Source organism: Scyliorhinus canicula, chromosome 3, assembly GCF_902713615.1.
Source record: "Scyliorhinus canicula chromosome 3, sScyCan1.1, whole genome shotgun sequence".
Taxonomy (NCBI): domain Eukaryota; kingdom Metazoa; phylum Chordata; class Chondrichthyes; order Carcharhiniformes; family Scyliorhinidae; genus Scyliorhinus; species Scyliorhinus canicula.
Genome location: NC_052148.1, coordinates 9,257,983 through 9,276,901, shown reverse-complemented (window position 1 = coordinate 9,276,901; position 18,919 = coordinate 9,257,983). Strand labels below are relative to the sequence as shown.

General features: G+C 48.2%; 1 protein-coding gene across 5 annotated transcripts in view; it reads left to right on the top strand.

Annotated features, from left to right (window-relative positions):
- Positions 1-335: 335 nt before the first annotated feature.
- Positions 336-18,919, top strand: part of alms1 (ALMS1 centrosome and basal body associated protein) — a 116,199-nt gene continuing 97,615 nt past the window's right edge. For 4 of the 5 annotated variants that reach the window (XM_038793103.1, XM_038793104.1, XM_038793102.1 and 1 more), the window contains exons 1-3: positions 336-399; positions 8,658-8,795; positions 15,315-15,522. In XM_038793103.1, the coding sequence (XP_038649031.1) occupies positions 379-399; positions 8,658-8,795; positions 15,315-15,522 (367 nt within the window). In that variant the 5' untranslated portion in view covers positions 336-378. Of the gene's footprint in view, positions 400-2,867; positions 2,948-8,657; positions 8,796-15,314; positions 15,523-18,919 lie in introns of all 5 variants that reach the window. The other variant, XM_038793105.1, reaches the window with a different exon arrangement.

The following is an 18,919-nucleotide window of genomic DNA, read 5'->3' as shown; positions in this document are numbered from 1 at the left end:
CTCCCCCGCACTCCAATGCCAATCAGCCCTCTCTCCATTCAGGCTGCAGTGAGTGTCTGAAAAGGGCCGGCCACAGGGGCGGGTGCTTCCCGCCTGTCTCTCCCGCCGGCAGCTGCCGAGGCGGGGACGCAGCGTCCTTAGCGACCGGCGGCCGGGCATGCGCAGTGCGGTGGGGTGCCGGGACTAGCATGCGCAGTGCGGTCGGGTGCCGACAGGAGCATGCGCAGTGCGGTGGGGTGCCGGCATGAGCATGCGCAGTGCGGTGGGGTGCCGACAGGAGCATGCGCAGTGCGGTGGGGTGCCGGCAGGAGCATGCGCAGTGCGGTGGACTGCCGGCAGGAGCATGCCCAGTGCGGTCTGGCGCCTGGGAAGCTGCCGATGGAGCGAGCGGACAGTGAGGTGAGCGATGGGGCGCATTCATTACTCGGGATCTTTATTCGATTGTTCCAACCACTCGATCCACCTCGGCCTCCCGTCGTTTCGGCCTCTGAGATTCAGTTTAAAATCTCCTCTTGCCCACTGGGCCTTGTCCCCACAGCAGCCTCGGTCTTTCCTGCAGCTCCCCTACTGTCCTCCCTCCCCCTCCCTCAGCCCTCAGGAAGATGCTCCCCCCACCCTCAGGAAGATCCCAATCCCCTCCTCAGGAAGATCCCAATCCCCTCCTCAGGAAGGTCCCCCCCCCTCCCCCCCACACACTCAGGAAGACCCCCCCCCCCCCCCCCCCCCACACACACTCAGGAAGATCCCCCCCCCCCCCCCACTCAGGAAGATCCCCCCCCACCCCACACTCAGGAAGATCCCCCCCCCCCCACACTCAGGAAGATCCCCCCCCCCACACTCAGGAAAATCCCCCCCCCCCCCCACACACTCAGGAAGATTCCCCCCCCCCACACTCAGGAAGATCCCCCCCCCACACTCAGGAAGATCCCCCCCCCCCCCCCCACACTCAGGAAGATCCCCCCCCACACTCAGGAAGATCCCCCCCCCCACTCAGGAAGATCCCCCCCCCCACTCAGGAAGATCCCCCCCCACACTCAGGAAAATCCCAATCCCCCCCCCCCCCCCCCCCCCCCCCGGAAGATCCCATCCCACCCTCAGGAAGATCCCACCCACCCTCAGGAAGATCGCACCCCACCCTCAGGAAGATCGCAACCCTCCCCCTGCCTGTCAGGAAGAACCCCCCACCCCCACAGGAAGATCCCAATCCCCTCCTCAGGAAGATCCCAACCCCCCCCCCCCTCAGGAAGATCCTCCCCCATCCTTCAGCCATCAGGAAGGTCCCAATTCTACCCCCCCCTCCCCCCAGGAAGGTCCCACCCCACCCTCAGGAAGATCGCAACCCTCCTCCCAACTGTCATTTCATTTTTCATTTCAGAAAGATGCCCCCCACACTGAGGAAGATCCCAACTCTCCTCCACCCCCTCAGGAAGATCCCAACCCCTCACGCCCTCAGGAAGATCCCAACCCCTCACGCCCTCAGGAAGATCCCAACCCCTCACGCCCTCAGGAAGATCCCAACCCCTCACGCCCTCAGGAAGATCCCAACCCCTCACGCCCTCAGGAAGATCCCAACCCCTCACGCCCTCAGGAAGATCCCAACCCCTCACGCCCTCAGGATGATCCCAAGCTCCTCCCCCTCAGGAAGATCCCAGGGATAAAGGCAAATGACTGCAGAGGCTGGGATCTAGAACAGAAAATACTGGACAATCTCAGCAAGTCTGACAGCAGCTGTCGAGAGAGAGGGGAGCGAACGTTTCCAGTCTGGATGACTGTGAAAACTTTGACAAAGACTCATCCAGACTCTAAACTTAAGAGCCCAGGGATTTATTTTTAAATAATCTTTATTAGTGTCACAGGTAGGCTTCCATTAACACTGCGATGAGGTTACTGTGCAAATTTGAAGAGTGGGGGAGTCCCCTCCCCCCTGGCGTCCTGGCCGATGTTTATCGCTCAACCAACAGCACAGGAACAGGCCCTTTGGCCCTCCAAGCCTGTGCCGATCACTAGCTAGACCAACCGCCTGTATCCTTCTATACTCCATCTGTTCATGTGACTATGTAGATAAGTATCTGCCTCAACCACCTCACTTGGCAGTGCATTCCAGGCCACCACCACACTCTTGTGTAAAAAGCTTACCCCGCACATCTCCACTGAACCTATCCCCCCTCACCTTGAACCTGTGCCCCCTTGTAATTATCATTTGCACTCTGAGAAAAAGCCTGCAACTGTTCACCCTATCTATACCCCTCAGAATTTTATAAACTTCTATCAGGTTGCCCCTCAGCCTCTGTCTCTCTGGGGAGAACAATCCCAGTTTATTCAATCTCTCCTCATAGCTCATACCCTCCATACCAGGCAACATCCTGGTAAACCTTTTCTCCAAAGTCTCCACATCCTTCTGGCAGTGTGGTGACCAAAATTGAACACTGTATACCAACGTTCTATATAACTAACATATTTGCGAGCTTTTATACTCGATGCCCCATCCGATGAAGGCAAGCATGCAATATGCTTTCTTTACCATCATTTCCACCTGTGCTGTCATTTATTTATTTATTTATTTATTTTTAATTTAGAGTACCCAATTCATTTTTTGTCCAATTAAAGGGCAATTTAGCGTGGCCAATCCACTCAGCTTGCACATCTTTTGGGTTGTGGGGGTGAAACCCATGCAAACATGGGGAGAATGTGCAAACTAGAAGCCTGAAAAGTGTTTGGGAATGCTCAGAATATTCTGCTTTAATTCCACACCAAGGTATATCTTCTCTTCCTGCACATCATATGTCTGTTGGCTGATATTGTTGATGAATGTAAGTTTGTTCTTGATGACTCTCAACTAGACTGAGCTGAATTCTCATGAATTACAGGAACACTGGAATTATCCTGATGGCATTGTCTCTGCTGGTCAGCTTTCCGTTATTCCTCACTTAGGTAAAACTCTTTGAAGGTAATTGAGCATTTAGCCTATTAGTTTAGTGATTCAATGGAAGTCGGGGGAGGGAGTGTGAAATTAGTCCTAAATTAAACTATTCTTGTTTCAGGACTACCAGTCTGTTGAGCATTTTCATATCCCACAGGGGCAGCACGATGGCATTGTGGATAGCACAATTGCTTCACAGCTCCAGGGTCCCAGGTTCGATTCCCGGCTTGGGTCGCTGTCTGTGCGGATCCTGCACATCCTCCCCGTGTGTGCGTGGGTTTCCTCCAGGTGCTCCAGTTTCCTCCCACAGTCCAAAGATGTGCAGGTTAGGTGGATTGGCCATGATAAATTGCCCTCAGTGTCCAAAATTGCCCTTGGTGTTCAGTGGGGTTACTGGGTTATGGGGATCGGGTGGAGGTGTTGACCTTGAGTAGGGTGCTCTTTCCAAGAGCTGGTGCAGACTCGATGGGCCGAATGGCCTCCTTCTGCACTGTAAATTCTATGATAATCTATGAAACCTTGTTCGAGGTTTGCAGGAGCTCGTAACACATATCCGTTTGTTCCTGTGTGCGAGCCTAAATAAGCTGATTGTCAAAGGCCTGTTCAGCCATTGCATTCCGTATTTGCGCAGTTCTTCCCGAACGTCAACACCCAGTAAAGCAAATGTTTTAAAAGTTTGTCCTGTAGCTTTAAATAACTTTAAAAAAACTTCTGAGCAACTGATTGAAAGGTGTATTCGAGGAAATTTGTTCTCTCGGGTATTGCCCATGGTTCTGGAATGATACAGCACAGGAGGAGGCCTTTTGGTCCATTGTACCTGTGCTAATTCTTTGAAAGAGCTAACCAATTAGTTCCACTCCCCTGCACTTTCTCTAGAGCCCTGTAAATTTCCTCCCTTCGTGTATTTGTTTCTATCGCCCTTTCATTCAGTGCATTCCAAATCACAGAAATTCACTACGTAAAATCATTCTCCTAAGGAACAAAGAAGATAGAGCAAAGAAAAATTACAGCACAGGAACAGGCCCTTTGGCCCTCCAAGCCTGTGCCGATCCAGATCCTCTATCTAAAACTGTCGCCTATTTTCTAAGGATCTGTATCCCTCTGCTCCCTGCTCATTCATGTATCTGTCTAGATTCATCTTAAATGACGCTATCATGCTCGCCTCTACCACCTCCGCCGGCAATGCGTTCCAGGCAACCACCACCCTCTGCGTAAAAAACTTTCCACGTATATCACCCTGAAACTTTTCCTCTCTCACCTTGAACTCGTGACCCCTAGTAATTGAGTCCCCCACTCTGGGGGAAAAAGCTTCTTGCTGTCCACCCTGTCTATACCTCTCATGATTTTGTAGACCTCAATGAGGTCCCCCCTCAACCTCCGTCTTTCTAATGAAAATAATCCTAATCTACTCAACCTCTCTTCATAGCTAGCGCCCTCCTACCAGGCAACATCCTGGTGAACCTCCTCTGCACCCTCTCCAAAGCATCCACATCCTTTTGGTAATGTGGCGACCAGAACTGTACGCTGTTTTCCAAATGTGACCGAACTAAAGTCTTATACAGCTGTAACATGACCTGCCAACTCTTGTACTCAATACCCCTTCCGATGAAGGAAAGCATGCCGTATGCCTTCTTGACCACTCTATCGACCTGAGCAGCCACCTTCAGGGTACAATGGACCTGAACACCCAGATCTCTCTGTACATCAATTTTCTCCAGGGCTTTTTCATTTACTATATAGTTCTCCCTTGAATTGGATCTTCCAAAATACATCATCTCGCATTTGTCTGGGTTGAACTCCATCTGCCATTTCTCCGCCCAACTCTCCAATCTATTTATATTCTCCTGTATTCTCTGACAGTCCCCTTCACTATCTGCTAATCCACCAATCTTAGTGTCATCTGCAAACTTGCAAATCAGACCACCTATACCTTCCTCCAGATCATTTATGTGTATCACAAACAACAGTGGTCCCAGCACGGATCCCTGTGGAACACCACTGGACACAGTTCTCCATTTTGAGAAAATTCCTTCCACTACTACTCCCTGTCTCCTGTTGCCCAGCCAGTTCTTTATCCATCTAGCTAGTACACCCTGGACCCCATGAGACTTCACTTTCTCCATCAGCCTACCATGGGGAACCTTATCAAATGCCTTGCTGAAATCCATGTATATGACATCTACAGCCCTTCCCTCATCAATCAACTTTGTTACTTACTCAAAGAATTCTATTACGTTGGTAAGACATGACCTTCCCTGCACAAAACCATGATGCCTATCACTGATAAGCCCATTTTTTCCCAAATGGGAATAGATCCTATCCCTCAGTATCTTCTCCAGCAGCTTCCCTACCACTGACGTCAGGCTCACCGGTCTATAATTACCTGGATTATCCCTGCGACCCTTCTTAAACAAGGGGACAACATTAGCAATTCTCCAGTCCTCTGGGACCTCACCCGTGTTCAAGGATGCTGCAAAGATATCTATTAAGGCCCCAGGTATTTCCTCTCTCCCTTCCCTCAGTAACCTGGGATAGATCCCATCCGGACCTGGGGACTTGTCCACCTTAATGTCTTAGAATACCCAACACATCCTCCCTCCTTATGCCGACTTGACCTAGAGTAATCAAACATCTATCCCTAACCTCAACATCCATCATGTCCCTCTCCTCGGTGAATACCGATGCAAAGTACTCGTTAAGAATCTCACCCATTTTCTCTGACTCCACGCATAACTTTCCTCCTTTGTCCTTGAGTGGGCCAACCCTTTCTCTAGGTACCCTCTTTCTCCTTATATATGAATAAAAGGCTTTGGGATTTTCCTTAACCCTGTTTGCTAAAGATATTTCATGACCCCTTTTAGCCCTCTTGATTCCTCGTTTCAGATTGGTCCTACATTCCCGATATTCTTCCAAAGCTTCGTCTGTCTTCAGTCGCCTAGACCTTATGTATGCTTCCTTTTTCCTCTTAGCTAGTCTCACAATTTCACCTGTCATCCATGGTTCCCTAATCTTGGCATTTCTAACACTCATTTTCACAGGGGCATGTCTGTCCTGCACTCTGATCAACCTCTCTTTAAAAGCCTCCCACATATCAAATGTGGATTTACTTTCAAACAGCTGCTCCCAATCCACATTCCCCAGCTCCTGCCGAATTTTGGTATAGTTGGCCTTCTCCCAATTTAGCACTCTTTGCGAGCGTCCATTTTCTATTTTGGAAGTGGCCATCCCAGATGGCTACAATGCCCACGATACCAAAGACCGGGTTATTAACATACTTATAAAAGAGAGCAATGGTCCTTGTATCAACCCCTGGGGGACACCCCTTACACTTCCCTCCAGCCTGATAATCTGTTCACCACTACTCTTGAGTAGTGCTCAGAAGAAGAGTCATGCGGACTCGAAACGTTAATTTCCCTCTCCACAGACGCAGCCTGACCGGCTGAGTTTATCCAGCATTTTCTGTTTTGTTCATCGCTACTTTCTGCTTTTGGTCTCATAACCAGTGTATCATTCACGCTGCTGCTGCCAAATCGAGATTCAGCACACATATCACAGCTATTGGTAAAATAATCAACTCTAACACCAAGCCGTTTGGACAGGTGTAGTCCTTCAAGGGAAAAGCCAGAAAAGTAAATTCCAGCGGTACATTTGTGAAATATGTAATTCTTTTGATTTTTAACAACATGTTTGGATCTATTTTGGACATTAATAATTTCAGTTACTGAGGAAAAGAATAGCGGATAAGAAAATGTTCAGAAAGCATTATGAGAGAACTTAGTGGGCAGACTGCATTTTGCAGTATGAACTCCCTGGAACTCTGGCTGTTGTTTCTTAAAGTCTGTGTCCAGGGTACTGGAAGCACAAGAGCTGCTTCTTAAGGAGGGCCTCGTCCCGTCATCAAGAACAGTTTCTTGTAGCTGCGTGTCTGAAAATGAGTAATGAAGTTTTTGGCACCTCTCCAAGTGGCATTCAGCCTGTACTTTTGCTGTGCAGCGGTTCACGTTCAGAGTTCACTGCTGAACGCTAATTGGGCTTCAAGGTGCTGTGTGATACCACAATGTGTGTGTGTCCTCCACTTTCAAAAGAATCAAGATATATATCTTTGTTTTATATTTGGATACAATATTTCAGTAATTGGTCAGATGCAAACTTTATATAATATACAAAGTGCAATGTACTGAGTAAAGAGACTATTCAGTCTTTCTCAGTTCTAGTTCATTCATGTTCATCGACACTTCAGAGGGTTTCCAGTACGATTAAATGAAGGTGCTGCGTTATGAATCTGTGCAAAAGCCATAATTGCATTGTTACCCAAATCGGGAAACTATCCAGCAATCTGCAACCTCTGAACAGAATCTAGTTCACGATAGTAATTGATCCTTAATGCAGGCATGAAGGTTAAAGGGAGTTTTGGCAATGGGAGATCTCAAAGATATATATATTTATCAAAAAATCTGGAAGCTCTGTATTTGGGAAAAACAGTTACCAATAATAAGTTCAATGACTTGGAGGAGGGGGCTGAAGGGTGGGTCAATAAATTTGCCGATGACACCAAGATTGGTGGAGTAGTGGATGAGGTGGAGGGCTGTTGTAGGCTGCAAAGAGACATTGATAGGATGTAGAGCTGGGCCAAAAAATGGCAGATGGAGTTTAACCCTGATAAGTGCGAGGTGATTCATTTTGGTAGGAAAAATTTGAATGCGGATTACAGGGTCAACGGCAGGGTTCTGAGGAAGTTGGAGGAACAGAGAGATCTTGGTGTCCATGTCCACAGATCTCTGAAGGATCCCACTCAAGTGGATAGAGCCGTGAAGAAGGCCTATAGTGTGTTAAAAGCAAATTACTGCGGATGCTGGAATCTGAAATGAAAGGGAAAATGCTGGAAAATCTCAGCAAGTCTGGCAGCGTCTGTAGGGAGAGAAAAGAGCTAACGTTTCGAGTCCAATGACTCTTTGTCAAAGCTATAGTATGTTAGCATTTATTAACAGGGGGCTTCAGTTTAAGAGCCGTGGGGTTATCCTGCAACTGTACATGACCTTGGTGAGACTACATTTGGAGTATTGTGTGCAGTTCTGGTCACCTCACTATAGGAAGGATGTGGAAGCATTGAAAAGGGTGCAAAGGAGATTTATCAGGATGCTGCCTGGTTTGCAGGATAGGTCTTATGAGGAAAGGTTGAGGGAGCTAGGGCTTTTCTCTTTGGAGCGGAGGAGGATGAGAGGCGACTTAGTAGAGGTTTATAAGATGATGAGGGGGATAGATAGAGTGGACGTTCAGAGACTATTTCCTCGGATGGATTTATCTGTTACCAGGGGGCATAACTATAAGGTTCAGGGTGGGAGATATAGGAGGGATGTCCGAGGTAGGTTCTTTACTCAGAGAGTGATTAGGGTGTGGAATGGACTGCATGCTGTGATAGTGGAGTCGGACTCTTTAGGAACTTTCAAGCGGTTATTGGATAGGCACTTGGAGCACACCAGAATGACAGGGAGTGGGATAGCTTGATCTTATTTTCGGACAATGCTCGGCACAACATCGAGGGCCGAAGGGCATGTTCTGTACTGTACTGTTCTATGTTCTATGTTGACATGAGCTGGTGAAATATGTGGACGTGGAAATTTGTAACCTGAAAAAGTTGGCCTAAATAATGGGTCAGATGTGCTTGCGGGAGGTTTGAGGCTTAGTGGCTGCCACAATTATATATTTTTAAGCAGGTGCAACATGTTGTCCCTTGTAGGTGATCGCAACAACGCCACCACTGACCTGTAGCATGGAGGAGCAGGTCAGTCTAACCAGCAGCCCTGAAAGTGGGACCCACCTGTCCAACGTGAGTGGCTTCTCACTGGGAGAGGCGATCGTCCAGAGAGCAAAGCAGGTAATAATAATAATCTTTATTCTAATCACAAGTAGGCTTACATTAACATTGCAATGAAGTTACTGTGAAAAGCCCCTAGTCTCCACACTCCGGCGCCTGTTCGGGTACACAGAGGGAGAGTTAAGAATGTCCAATTCCGGGCGGCACGGTGGCACAGTGGTTAGCATTGCTGCCTACGGCGCTGAGGACCCGGGTTCGAATCCCGGCCCTGGGTCACTGTCTGTGAGGAGTTTGCACGTTCTCCCCGTGTCTGCGTGGGTTTCACCCCCACAACCCAAAGATGTGCAGGTTAGGTGGATTGGCCACGTTAAATTGCCCCTTAATTGGAAAAAATGAATTGGATATTCTAAATATATTAAAAAAAAAAGAAAAAAAAAAGAATGTCCAATTCACCTAACAGCACGTCTTTCGGGACTTGTGGGAGGAAACCCACGCAGATACAGGGAAAGAGGAAACCCACGCAGACAGGGGGAGAACGTGCAGACTCTGCACAGACAGTGACCCAGCGGGGAATCGAACCTGGGACTCACCATGGGGAAAGGAATGGGCAGGTGTGGCTGTAGGGTGACCAAGGCTGGGGACTACATATTGAAGGGTCGGCAAAAAGTGAAAGGAGATGAGGTACCAAACATTGGTAGCAGTTGTTTAGGCCACCAAACAGCAGTGGTAATGCAAGGCTCTCAATTGAGGTTTATTTTCACGTTTACCGTGTTCTGCGTCCAGTCCAGACAGATCATTCCATATATGAAAACATCGGATATTGGGCAGCACGGCGGCACAGTGGTTGGCATTGCTGCCTGACGGCGCTAAGGTCCCAGGTTCGATTCCAGCTCTGGGTCACTGTCCGTGTGGAGTTTGCACATTCTCCCCGTGTCTGCGTGGGTTTTACTCCCACAACCCAAAGATGGTCAGGGTAGGTGGATTGGCCATGCTAAATTGCCCCTTAATTGGGAAAAATTAATTGGGTACTCTAAATTTATTTTAAAAAATGAAATCATAGGACATACATAAATAGACAATGTTAATACATAGAAACAGACATCAGGTGAAGCATACAAAGTGCTATACAGTAGAGAAGATGCGTGGAGAGATCAGATCAGTCCATATGAGGGTCATTCAGGAGCAGGGAAGAAGCAGTTTTTAAATCTGTTAGTGCATGTTCTAAGACTTTTGTATCTTCTGCCCGATAGAAGAGGTTGGAAGACAGAATACTCGGGTGGGAGAGGTCTTTTATTATGCTGCCCGCTCTCCCAAGGCATCGCGAGGTGTAAACTGTCCTAGGCCCAACTATCTTCAGCTGCTTCATCAATGACCTCCCTTCCATCATAAGGTCAGAAGTGGGGATGTTTGCGGATGACTGCACAATGTTCAGCACCATTCGTGACTCCTCAGCTAATGAAGCCGCCAATGTACAAATGCAGCAAGATCTGGACAATATCCAGGCTTGGGCTGACAAGTGGCAAGTTACATTCGGGCCACACAAGTGCCAGGCAATGACCATCTCCTACAAGAGAGGATCTAACCATTGCCCCCTGGCATTCAATGGCATTACTATCGCTGAATCCCCCACAGTCAACATCCTGGGGGTTACCATTGATCAGAAACTGAACTGGACTCACCACATTAATACTGTGGTTACTAGGACAGGTCAAAGGCTAGGAATCCCACAGTGAGTAACTCACCTCCTGACCTCCCCCCGCAAAGCCTGTCCACCATCTACAAGGCAAAAGGAGTATATTGGAATACTCTCCACTTGCCTGGATGAGTGCAGCTCAAACAACACTCAAGAAGCTCAACACCATCCAGGACAATGCAGCCCGCTTAATTGCTCCCCCTTCCACAGACATTCACTCCCTCCACCACCGAGGAACAGTGGCAGCCGTGTGTACCATCTACAAGATGCATTACAGTTCCTTAGGCAGCACCTTCCAAACCCACGACCACTGCCATCTAGAAGGATAAGAGCAGCAGATACCTGGGAACCCCACCACCTCCAAGTCTCTCACCATCCTGAGTTGGAAATATATCACCGTTCTTTTACTTTTGCTGGGGCAACATCCTGGAACTCCCTCCCTACATTACAGTGGGTGTACATACATCCCAAGGACTTCAGTGGTTCAAGAAGACAACTCACCACCACGGTAGGGGCAGCACAGTAGCATTGTGGATAGCACAATCGCTTAACAGCTCCAGGGTCCCAGGTTCGATTCCGGCTTGGGTCACTGTCTGTGCGGAGTCTGCACATCCTCCCTGTGTGTGCGTGGGTTTCCTCCGGGTGCTCCGGTTTCCTCCCACAGTCCAAAGATGTGCAGGTTAGGTGGATTGGCCATGATAAATTGCCCTTAGTGTCCAAAATTGCCCTTAGTGTTGGATGGGGTTACTGGGTTATGGGGATAGGGTACGGGTAGGGTGCTCTTTCCTGGAGCTGGTGCAGACGCGATGGGCCGAATGGCCTCCTTCTGCACTGTAAATTCTATAAGACCTCCTAATTGGCAGTAAATGCTGGCCTAACCAGTGACGCCCACATCCCGTAAATTAATTAAAAAAAAGACAGTCAGTGGATGGGAGGGGGGTTTGTGTGATGGACTGGGCTGAGTTCATGACTCTGTAGTTTCATACGGTCTTGGGCCGAGCAGTTGCCATACCAGGCTGTGATGCAGCCGGATAGGATGCTTTCTGTGGTGCATCTGCAAAAGTTGGTAAGAGCCAGTGTGGACATGCCGAATTTCTTAGATTCCTGAGGAGGTATAGGCGCTGTTGTGCATTCCTGGTTGTAGCGTCGACATGGGTGGACCAGGACAGATTTTTGGTGCTGTCAGCCATCTCCACCTCGGCACCACTGATGCTGCCAGGGGTCAGGGGTTTGTACAGTACTTTGCTTCCAGAAGTCAATGACTAGTTCTTTTGTTCCCACTGTGGTCGTGCCATCAGTAAACTTGGAGTTGGAGCCGAATCTTGCCCCACAGTCGTGTGTGCAAGGGAGTTTAGTCAGGGCTACGCCTTGCAGGGCCCCGGTATTGAGGATTATTGTGGAGGAGGTGTTATTATTTATTCTTATTGATTGTGGTCTGTGGGTTAGAAAGTCGAGGATCCAGAGGGAGGAGCAAAGACCTAGGTTTTGGAGCTTTGATATGAGCTTGGCTGAGATTATGGTGTTGAAGGCGGAGCTGTAGTCAATAAATAGGAGTCTGATGTAGGAGTCCTTGTTGTCGAGATGCTCTAGGGATGAGTGTAGGGCCAGGGAGATGGCGCCTGCTGTGGACTGGTTGTAGCGGTATGCAAATTGCAGTGGATCAAGGCATTTTGGGAGTTTGGAGTTGATGTGTCTCATGACCAACCTCTCAAAGCACTTCATAATGATCGATGTCAAGGTCACCGGACGATAGTTAAGGCACATTGGCTAGTTGTTCTTTGGCACCGATGTGATGGCACAGTATAAATCAGGAAATTAGAGCTGTATGTAACTGGGGTAATGCAGTATTCATGGGAGAATTCAAGCTACATATACATTGGGCAAATCTAATCAGCACTAATGCTGAGGACAAATTCCTGGAATAGTACAAGATAATTTTCTGGAGCAGTATGTTGGGGAACAACAAGGAAAAGGTTATCTTTGATCCACTATTGTGCAATGAGAGAGGACAAATTAATCTTCCTGCAAAAAAACCCTGAGGGAAGAGTGACTGTGATGTGATAGAAGTTCCCAATAAGTTTGATAACAAATGTGATTTGATTGGAAATTAGAGTCTTAAATTTAAATGAAAGAAACTATGAAGATATGAGGGACAAGTTGGCTGTGGTGGATTGGGAAAGCATTTTGAAAGGTCCCAAACTTGTTTGAAACTTCCCAAAGATAAGATTCGGCACAGCATTAAACTGAACTTTTAAAAAGTGCGATGCAGAAAAGAGACAACCCGCTGACCAAAAATAAGGTAATGTCAAAGTCATAGATTGTTAATTATAAAAAAGAGAAATTAATAAAAATGATTATAGAATATGAAAGGGTCAGTGCGTATATGCACCAGGCTCACTCGTTGTCACAGGATACACACACACGCTTGCTCCCATGTGCACTCCCTCTTTGGCACCCACAGGCATCCCCTCTCCCACTCCCACAGGATTCCCTCTCTCACTCCCACAAGCTATCCCGCTCCTGCATGCACTGCCCCTCTTGCTCCCACATGCACGCTCTCCCCCTTTTGCTCCTGCGTGCACTCACTCCCCCTCGGACCCAAATGCACACACTCCCCCTCTATCTCCCGCACGCACTTCCCTTCTCTCTCCCGCACACTCACACTCCCCCTCTATCTCGCGCACGCACTCCCCTTCTCTCTCCTGCACACTCACACTCCCCCTCTATCTCCCACACGCACTCCCCTTCTCTCTCCCGCACACTCACACTCCCCCTCTATCTCCCACACGCACTCCCCTTCTCTCTCCCGCACACTCACACTCCCCCTCTATCTCCCGCACGCACTCCCCTTCTCTCTCCCGCACACTCACACTCCCCCTCTATCTCCCGCACACACTCCCCTTCTCTCTCCCGCACACTCACACTCCCCCTCTATCTCCCGCACGCACTCCTCTTCTCTCTCCCGCACACTCACACTCCCCCTCTATCTCCCGCACGCACTCCCCTTCTCTCTCCCGCACACTCACACTCCCCCTCTATCTCCCGCACGCACTCCCCTTCTCTCTCCCGCACACTCACACTCCCCCTCTATCTCCCGCACGCACTCCCCTTCTCTCTCCCGCACACTCACACTCCCCCTCTATCTCCCGCACGCACTCCCCTTCTCTCTCCCGCACACTCACACTCCCCCTCTATCTCCCGCACAAACTCCCCTTCTCTCTCCCGCACACTCACACTCCCCCTCTATCTCCCGCACGCACTCCCCTTCTCTCTCCCGCACACTCACACTCCCCCTCTATTTCCCGCACGCACTCCCCTTCTCTCTCCCGCACACTCACACTCCCCCTCTATCTCCCGCACAAACTCCCCTTCTCTCTCCCGCACACTCACACTCCCTCTCTATCGCCCACATGCACTCCCTTTTGCCCACATGCACTCCTCCGCTCCCCTGCGCACACATTCTCTCATGAGATGAGGGGAAATCTTTTCTCTGAGAGGGACATGACTCTCTGGACCTCTTCTTCGAAAGGCAGTGGAAACAGAGTCTCTGAATATTTTTAAGGCAGAGCGAGATTGTTTCTTGATTATCAAGAGAGTGAAAGGTTATTGGGAGTTGGCAGAGTTGAAGTTACAATCAGATCAGACATTATCCTATCGAATGGTCTTATGGAATGACTTAATAACCTACTCCTTGTTCGTGCTTCTGCATGAACAAGCTGAGATTACCATGGAATCATAGAATTTACAGTGCAGAAGGAGGCCATTCAGCCCATCGAGTCTGCACCGGCCCTTACAAAAAGCACCCCACTCAAGCCAATGACTCTACCCTATCCCCGTAACCCAGTAACCCCCACTTAACCTTTTTGGACACAAAGGGCAATTTAGTATGGCCAATCCACCGAACTCGCACATCTTTGGATTGTGGGAGGAAACCGGAGCACCCGGAGGAAACCCACGTAGACACGGGGAGAATGTGCAGACTCCGCACAGACAGTGACCCGAGCCGGCAATCAAACCTGGGACATCTGGAGCTGTGAAGCAACTGTGCTAACCACTGTGCTACTGTGCTGCCCAAAACCACCCCCATGACTCCCTCCACCATTCTGGTTAGTTTCTGTGTTCTTTCTATAAGTTTAGTGAGTACAAATACATTAAAGGAAATACTTGTGCTTCAGTTCCGATCAGAATGTGTGGTAACTGATGGAGATGCATCAAGTAATGAAAGCGTCTGATGGGGTAGACATGGCGAAAACATTTCCTCTTGCAGAGGAGGCAAGAACTGGGGACCACAAATATAAGTCATGAATGAAACCAACAGGGAATTCAGGCACAGTGGCACAGTATTTGGCACTGCTGCCTCACAGCACGAGGATCCCGGGTTCAATTCCGGCCTCTGTGTGGAGTCTGCACTTTCTCCCCGTGTCTGCATGGATTTCCTCCGGGTGCTCCAGTTTCCTCTCACTGTTCAAAGATGTGCAGGTTAGGTGGATTGGTCATGCTAAATTGCCCCTTAGTGTCCAGGGATGTGCAGGTTAGGTTACAGGGATAGGACAGGTTGGTTGGGGGAGTGGACCCTTCTCTTGTCGGGTCGGTGCAGACTCAAATAGGCCGAATGGCATCCTTCTGCACTCGAGGGATTCTACGATATGATACTTTGGAACATCCTACCACAGGGAGTGGTTTCAGGGGAACTTAAATAAATGCATAAGGGAGAAAGTAGAAGGATGGGGTGAGATGAAATAAGATGCAGGAATGTTCTTTTGCAACGTAACTGCCTGCATGGACCTGTTGGCCAATAATCTTGCTTCTGTGCTGTGGAAGTGACGGAAGTGTGGACTGAGTTGAGCTTGTTTCTGTCACGTGCTGTGCTCTGTTTTCTCCCACAGGGAAATGAGTCTGGGCCTCAGCCACAGGCAGCAGCAGATATTGGGGGAATGGCTTCAGCGTCGGTGTCGTGGCTGCTGCTGGCTAGTGCACAGCACCAGCCGACACTTGAGGAGTTCCCCACCATGGAGGAAGGGGTGATCACTGTTACGGAAGAATCGATGAGTACGCAGGCGTACGGTGGAGCCCACCAACCCAGACAAGTGTTTGGTAAGTGACCGATAATGAGAGTATCATGAGCATTGCTGCACGCTCAGATCCCACATGAATGGAAGGGTCACTGCTGTGACCAAGTTCGAATTCACCATTGCTTTAAACTATGTTTTCTCCCCCAGCAAAATTTTCAAATGAGTAACTAAACGGGGAAGGATGCAGGTATTGTAGTTTGGGAGGAGAACTGCAAAATATTGGGATTAAAGTAAATGTGATCCCAGTGGAAACCAAGACATCAAAAGATCCAGATTTGCTGAACGATTGCAATGAGAAACCAAAGGACAAGATTTCACTTTTTATAACTTTTACTTTAACAATCAAACCAAAGTTACCACAAACTAAACTTTAACATTTTTTTTTAGTGTACCCAATTCATTTTTTCCAATTAAGGGGCAATTTAGCATGGCCAATCCACCTACCCTTGCTCATCTTTGTGTTGTGGGGGTGAAACCCACGCAGGCACGGGGAGAATGTGCAAACTCCACACGGACAGTGACCCAGGGCCAGGATCGAACCTGGGACCTCGGCGCCGTGAGGCAGCTGTGCTAACCACTGCAACACCATGCTGCCACCACAACTAAATTTGAATTAACAGACCACTCATGGTCAATATACATTGTAAATCATATTTGAATAGCAGACACAGCAAAGATCAGAGATTTATGAGATGGGTCACTCTGTGTATATATGGCACCAATTGTAGCCTCAAAGATCTTCAAAGCTCTGATGTTCCTCAGATAGAATTCCAATTTCTTTCCTTTTTTTTAATATATAAATTTAGAGTAGCCAATTATTTTTCTTTTGCCAATTAAGGGCCAATTTAGCGTGGCAAATCATCCTACCTGCACATCTTTGGGTTGTGGGGGTGAAACCCTCGCAGACATGGGGAGAATGTGCAAACTCCGCACGGTTAGTGACCCAGAGCCGGGATCGAACCTGGGTCCTCAGAGCTGCTGTCCCAGTGCTAGCCACTGCACCACATGCCGCCCTGCCAATTTCTTTCCTTTAAGGATTTTTTTTTTTTTTTTTTTTAAATTTAGAGTACCCAATTAATTTTTTTTTTCTAATTAAGGGGCAATTTAGCGTGTTCAATCCACCTACCCTGCACATCTTTGGGTTGTGGGGGCGAAACCCACGCAAACACGGGGAGAATGTGCAAACTCCACACGGACAGTGACCCAGAGCCGGGATCGAACCTGGGACCTCAGTGCCGTGAGACTGCAGTGCTAACCTACTGAGCCACCGTGCTGCCCTCCTTTAAGGATTTAGCCACTGAGTCTCATCCAGAAGTCCGATCTTCCAACATGGTGCACTTCTCAAGCTTGGTGGCGTGGATTCACCAGTATCACCTCTAACCAAACAAATATTAGAAATGGAAAGTCACTCCTTCACTGCTTTCCATTTATAAATATTTCCCACTTTTTCTGTCTGTTAGCTTTGACAAAGAGTCATTGGACTCGAAACATTAGCTCTTTTCTCTCCCAACAGATGCTGCCAGAGTTGCTGAGATTTTCCAGCATTTTCTCTTTTGTTTCAGTGTCTTCAGCTGGGTTCAACCAGTTTCAACTCTCGTCAGGGTCTGACTCAAAAAGTACAAGCTTTGAAAGCACGGTCAGTGCACCCACCCCAGAGCACTCACCACGTCATGTCCTTCAGACAACAGGTTGCACGTCATTCCCCAAGTTGTCTTTCAACCACAGATTCCATCACAGCAATGAGACTGGGAATATTAAGGAGTTTGAAAGAAAGCTGTGGAAGTGAATAACTCTCCAAGCTCAGATGAAATGTATCCCAGGCCGTTAAGAGAAGCAAGGGAGAAGATAGATCCTCTGAAAGTAATTTTCCAAACCACTCTGGCTGCAGGTGTACCAGAGGGCTGGCGGCCTGCTAAAATTGTATATTGCTTCAAAAGGGAGTAAATTTGATTTGATTTATTATTGTCACATGTATTAGTATACAGTGAAAAGTATTGTTTCTTGCTGTAAAAACAATGCATACCATACATCGGGAAGGAATGAGAGACTGCAGAATATAGTGTTACAGTTATAGAGTAAAAGATAGAACATTGAATTAAAAGCCTCTCCGCCTAACCTTGGTGGCAGACAAATTGTTGGAAAAATTTCTGAGGGGCAGTATTCATCGTCATTTAGAAATGGGAATTAATCAAGGACAGTCAGTTTGAATTGGTGAAGAGAATGCTGTGTCTGACTAATAATTGGATCTTTTGAAGAGGTAACGACGAGGGTCGATGGGGACTGCACGTTTTGAGTTGTCGAGATGTATTTTAACAAGGCTTTTGACCAGGTCCTATGTGGCAGACTGGTCAAAATGCTAAAAGCACGTGGGATCCCAGGCAAAGTGGCAAGTTGAACCCAAAGTTGGTTGAGTGACAGAAAGTAAAAGGTAATGGTTGATGTGTGTTTGGTAATTGGAAGGCTGTTTCCAGTGAGGTTCTGCAGAGCTCGGTCCCTTGCTGTTTGAGGGAATATATCAATGTTCCGAACTTGTCAGCAGAGGGACAGGATTAAGCAATTTGCAGATGCGACAAAAACTGACCATGTGGCTAATGGGAAGAAACTAGCAAACTGCAGGAAGATATCAGTAGATTGGTCAGGTGGGCAGAATATGGAATTCTCTCCGGCCAAGTGAGAGAATGCATTGAGGGAGGATAAATAAGCAAGAGAATACACAGTAACTAGTAGGATCGTGAGAGGCGAACAGTACTCGAGTGACCTATGGTAAAACGAGGACAGGTAGATAAGGTGTTTAAGAAGACGTACTTACCTCCACTGGCACTGAGGCACAAGGAGGTGATGCTTGCACTGAATAAAACACAACACCTAAGCAAAATATTGGAAACCTGATAGTAAACCAGAAAATGGTAAACACCGAGTGGGTGTGGCAGCATTTGTGGACAGAGAAAAAAACCAGAGTTAACTATTCAAGTCTGTGACCTTTCATCAGAACGTCAGCATTAGAGGGCAGCACGGTAGCATGGTGGTTAGCATAAATGCTTCACAGCTCCAGGGTCCCAGATTCGATTCCCGGCTGGGTCACTGTCTGTGCGGAGTCTGTACGTCCTCCCCGTGTGTGCGTGGGTTTCCTCCGGGTTCTCCGGTTTCCTCCCACAGTCCAAAGATGTGCGGGTTAGGTGGATTGGCCATGATAAATTGCCCGTAGTGTCCTAAAAAGTAAGGTTAATAGGGGGGGGGTTGTTGGGTTACGGGTATAGGGTGGATACGTGGGTTTGAGTAGGGTGATCATTGCTTGGCACAACATCGAGGGCCGAAGGCCCTGTTCTGTGCTGTACTGTTCTATGTTCTATGTGCAGGTTAGGTGGGTTGGCCACGCTAAATTGTCCATTAATTCGAAAAAAATAATTGCATCCTCTAAA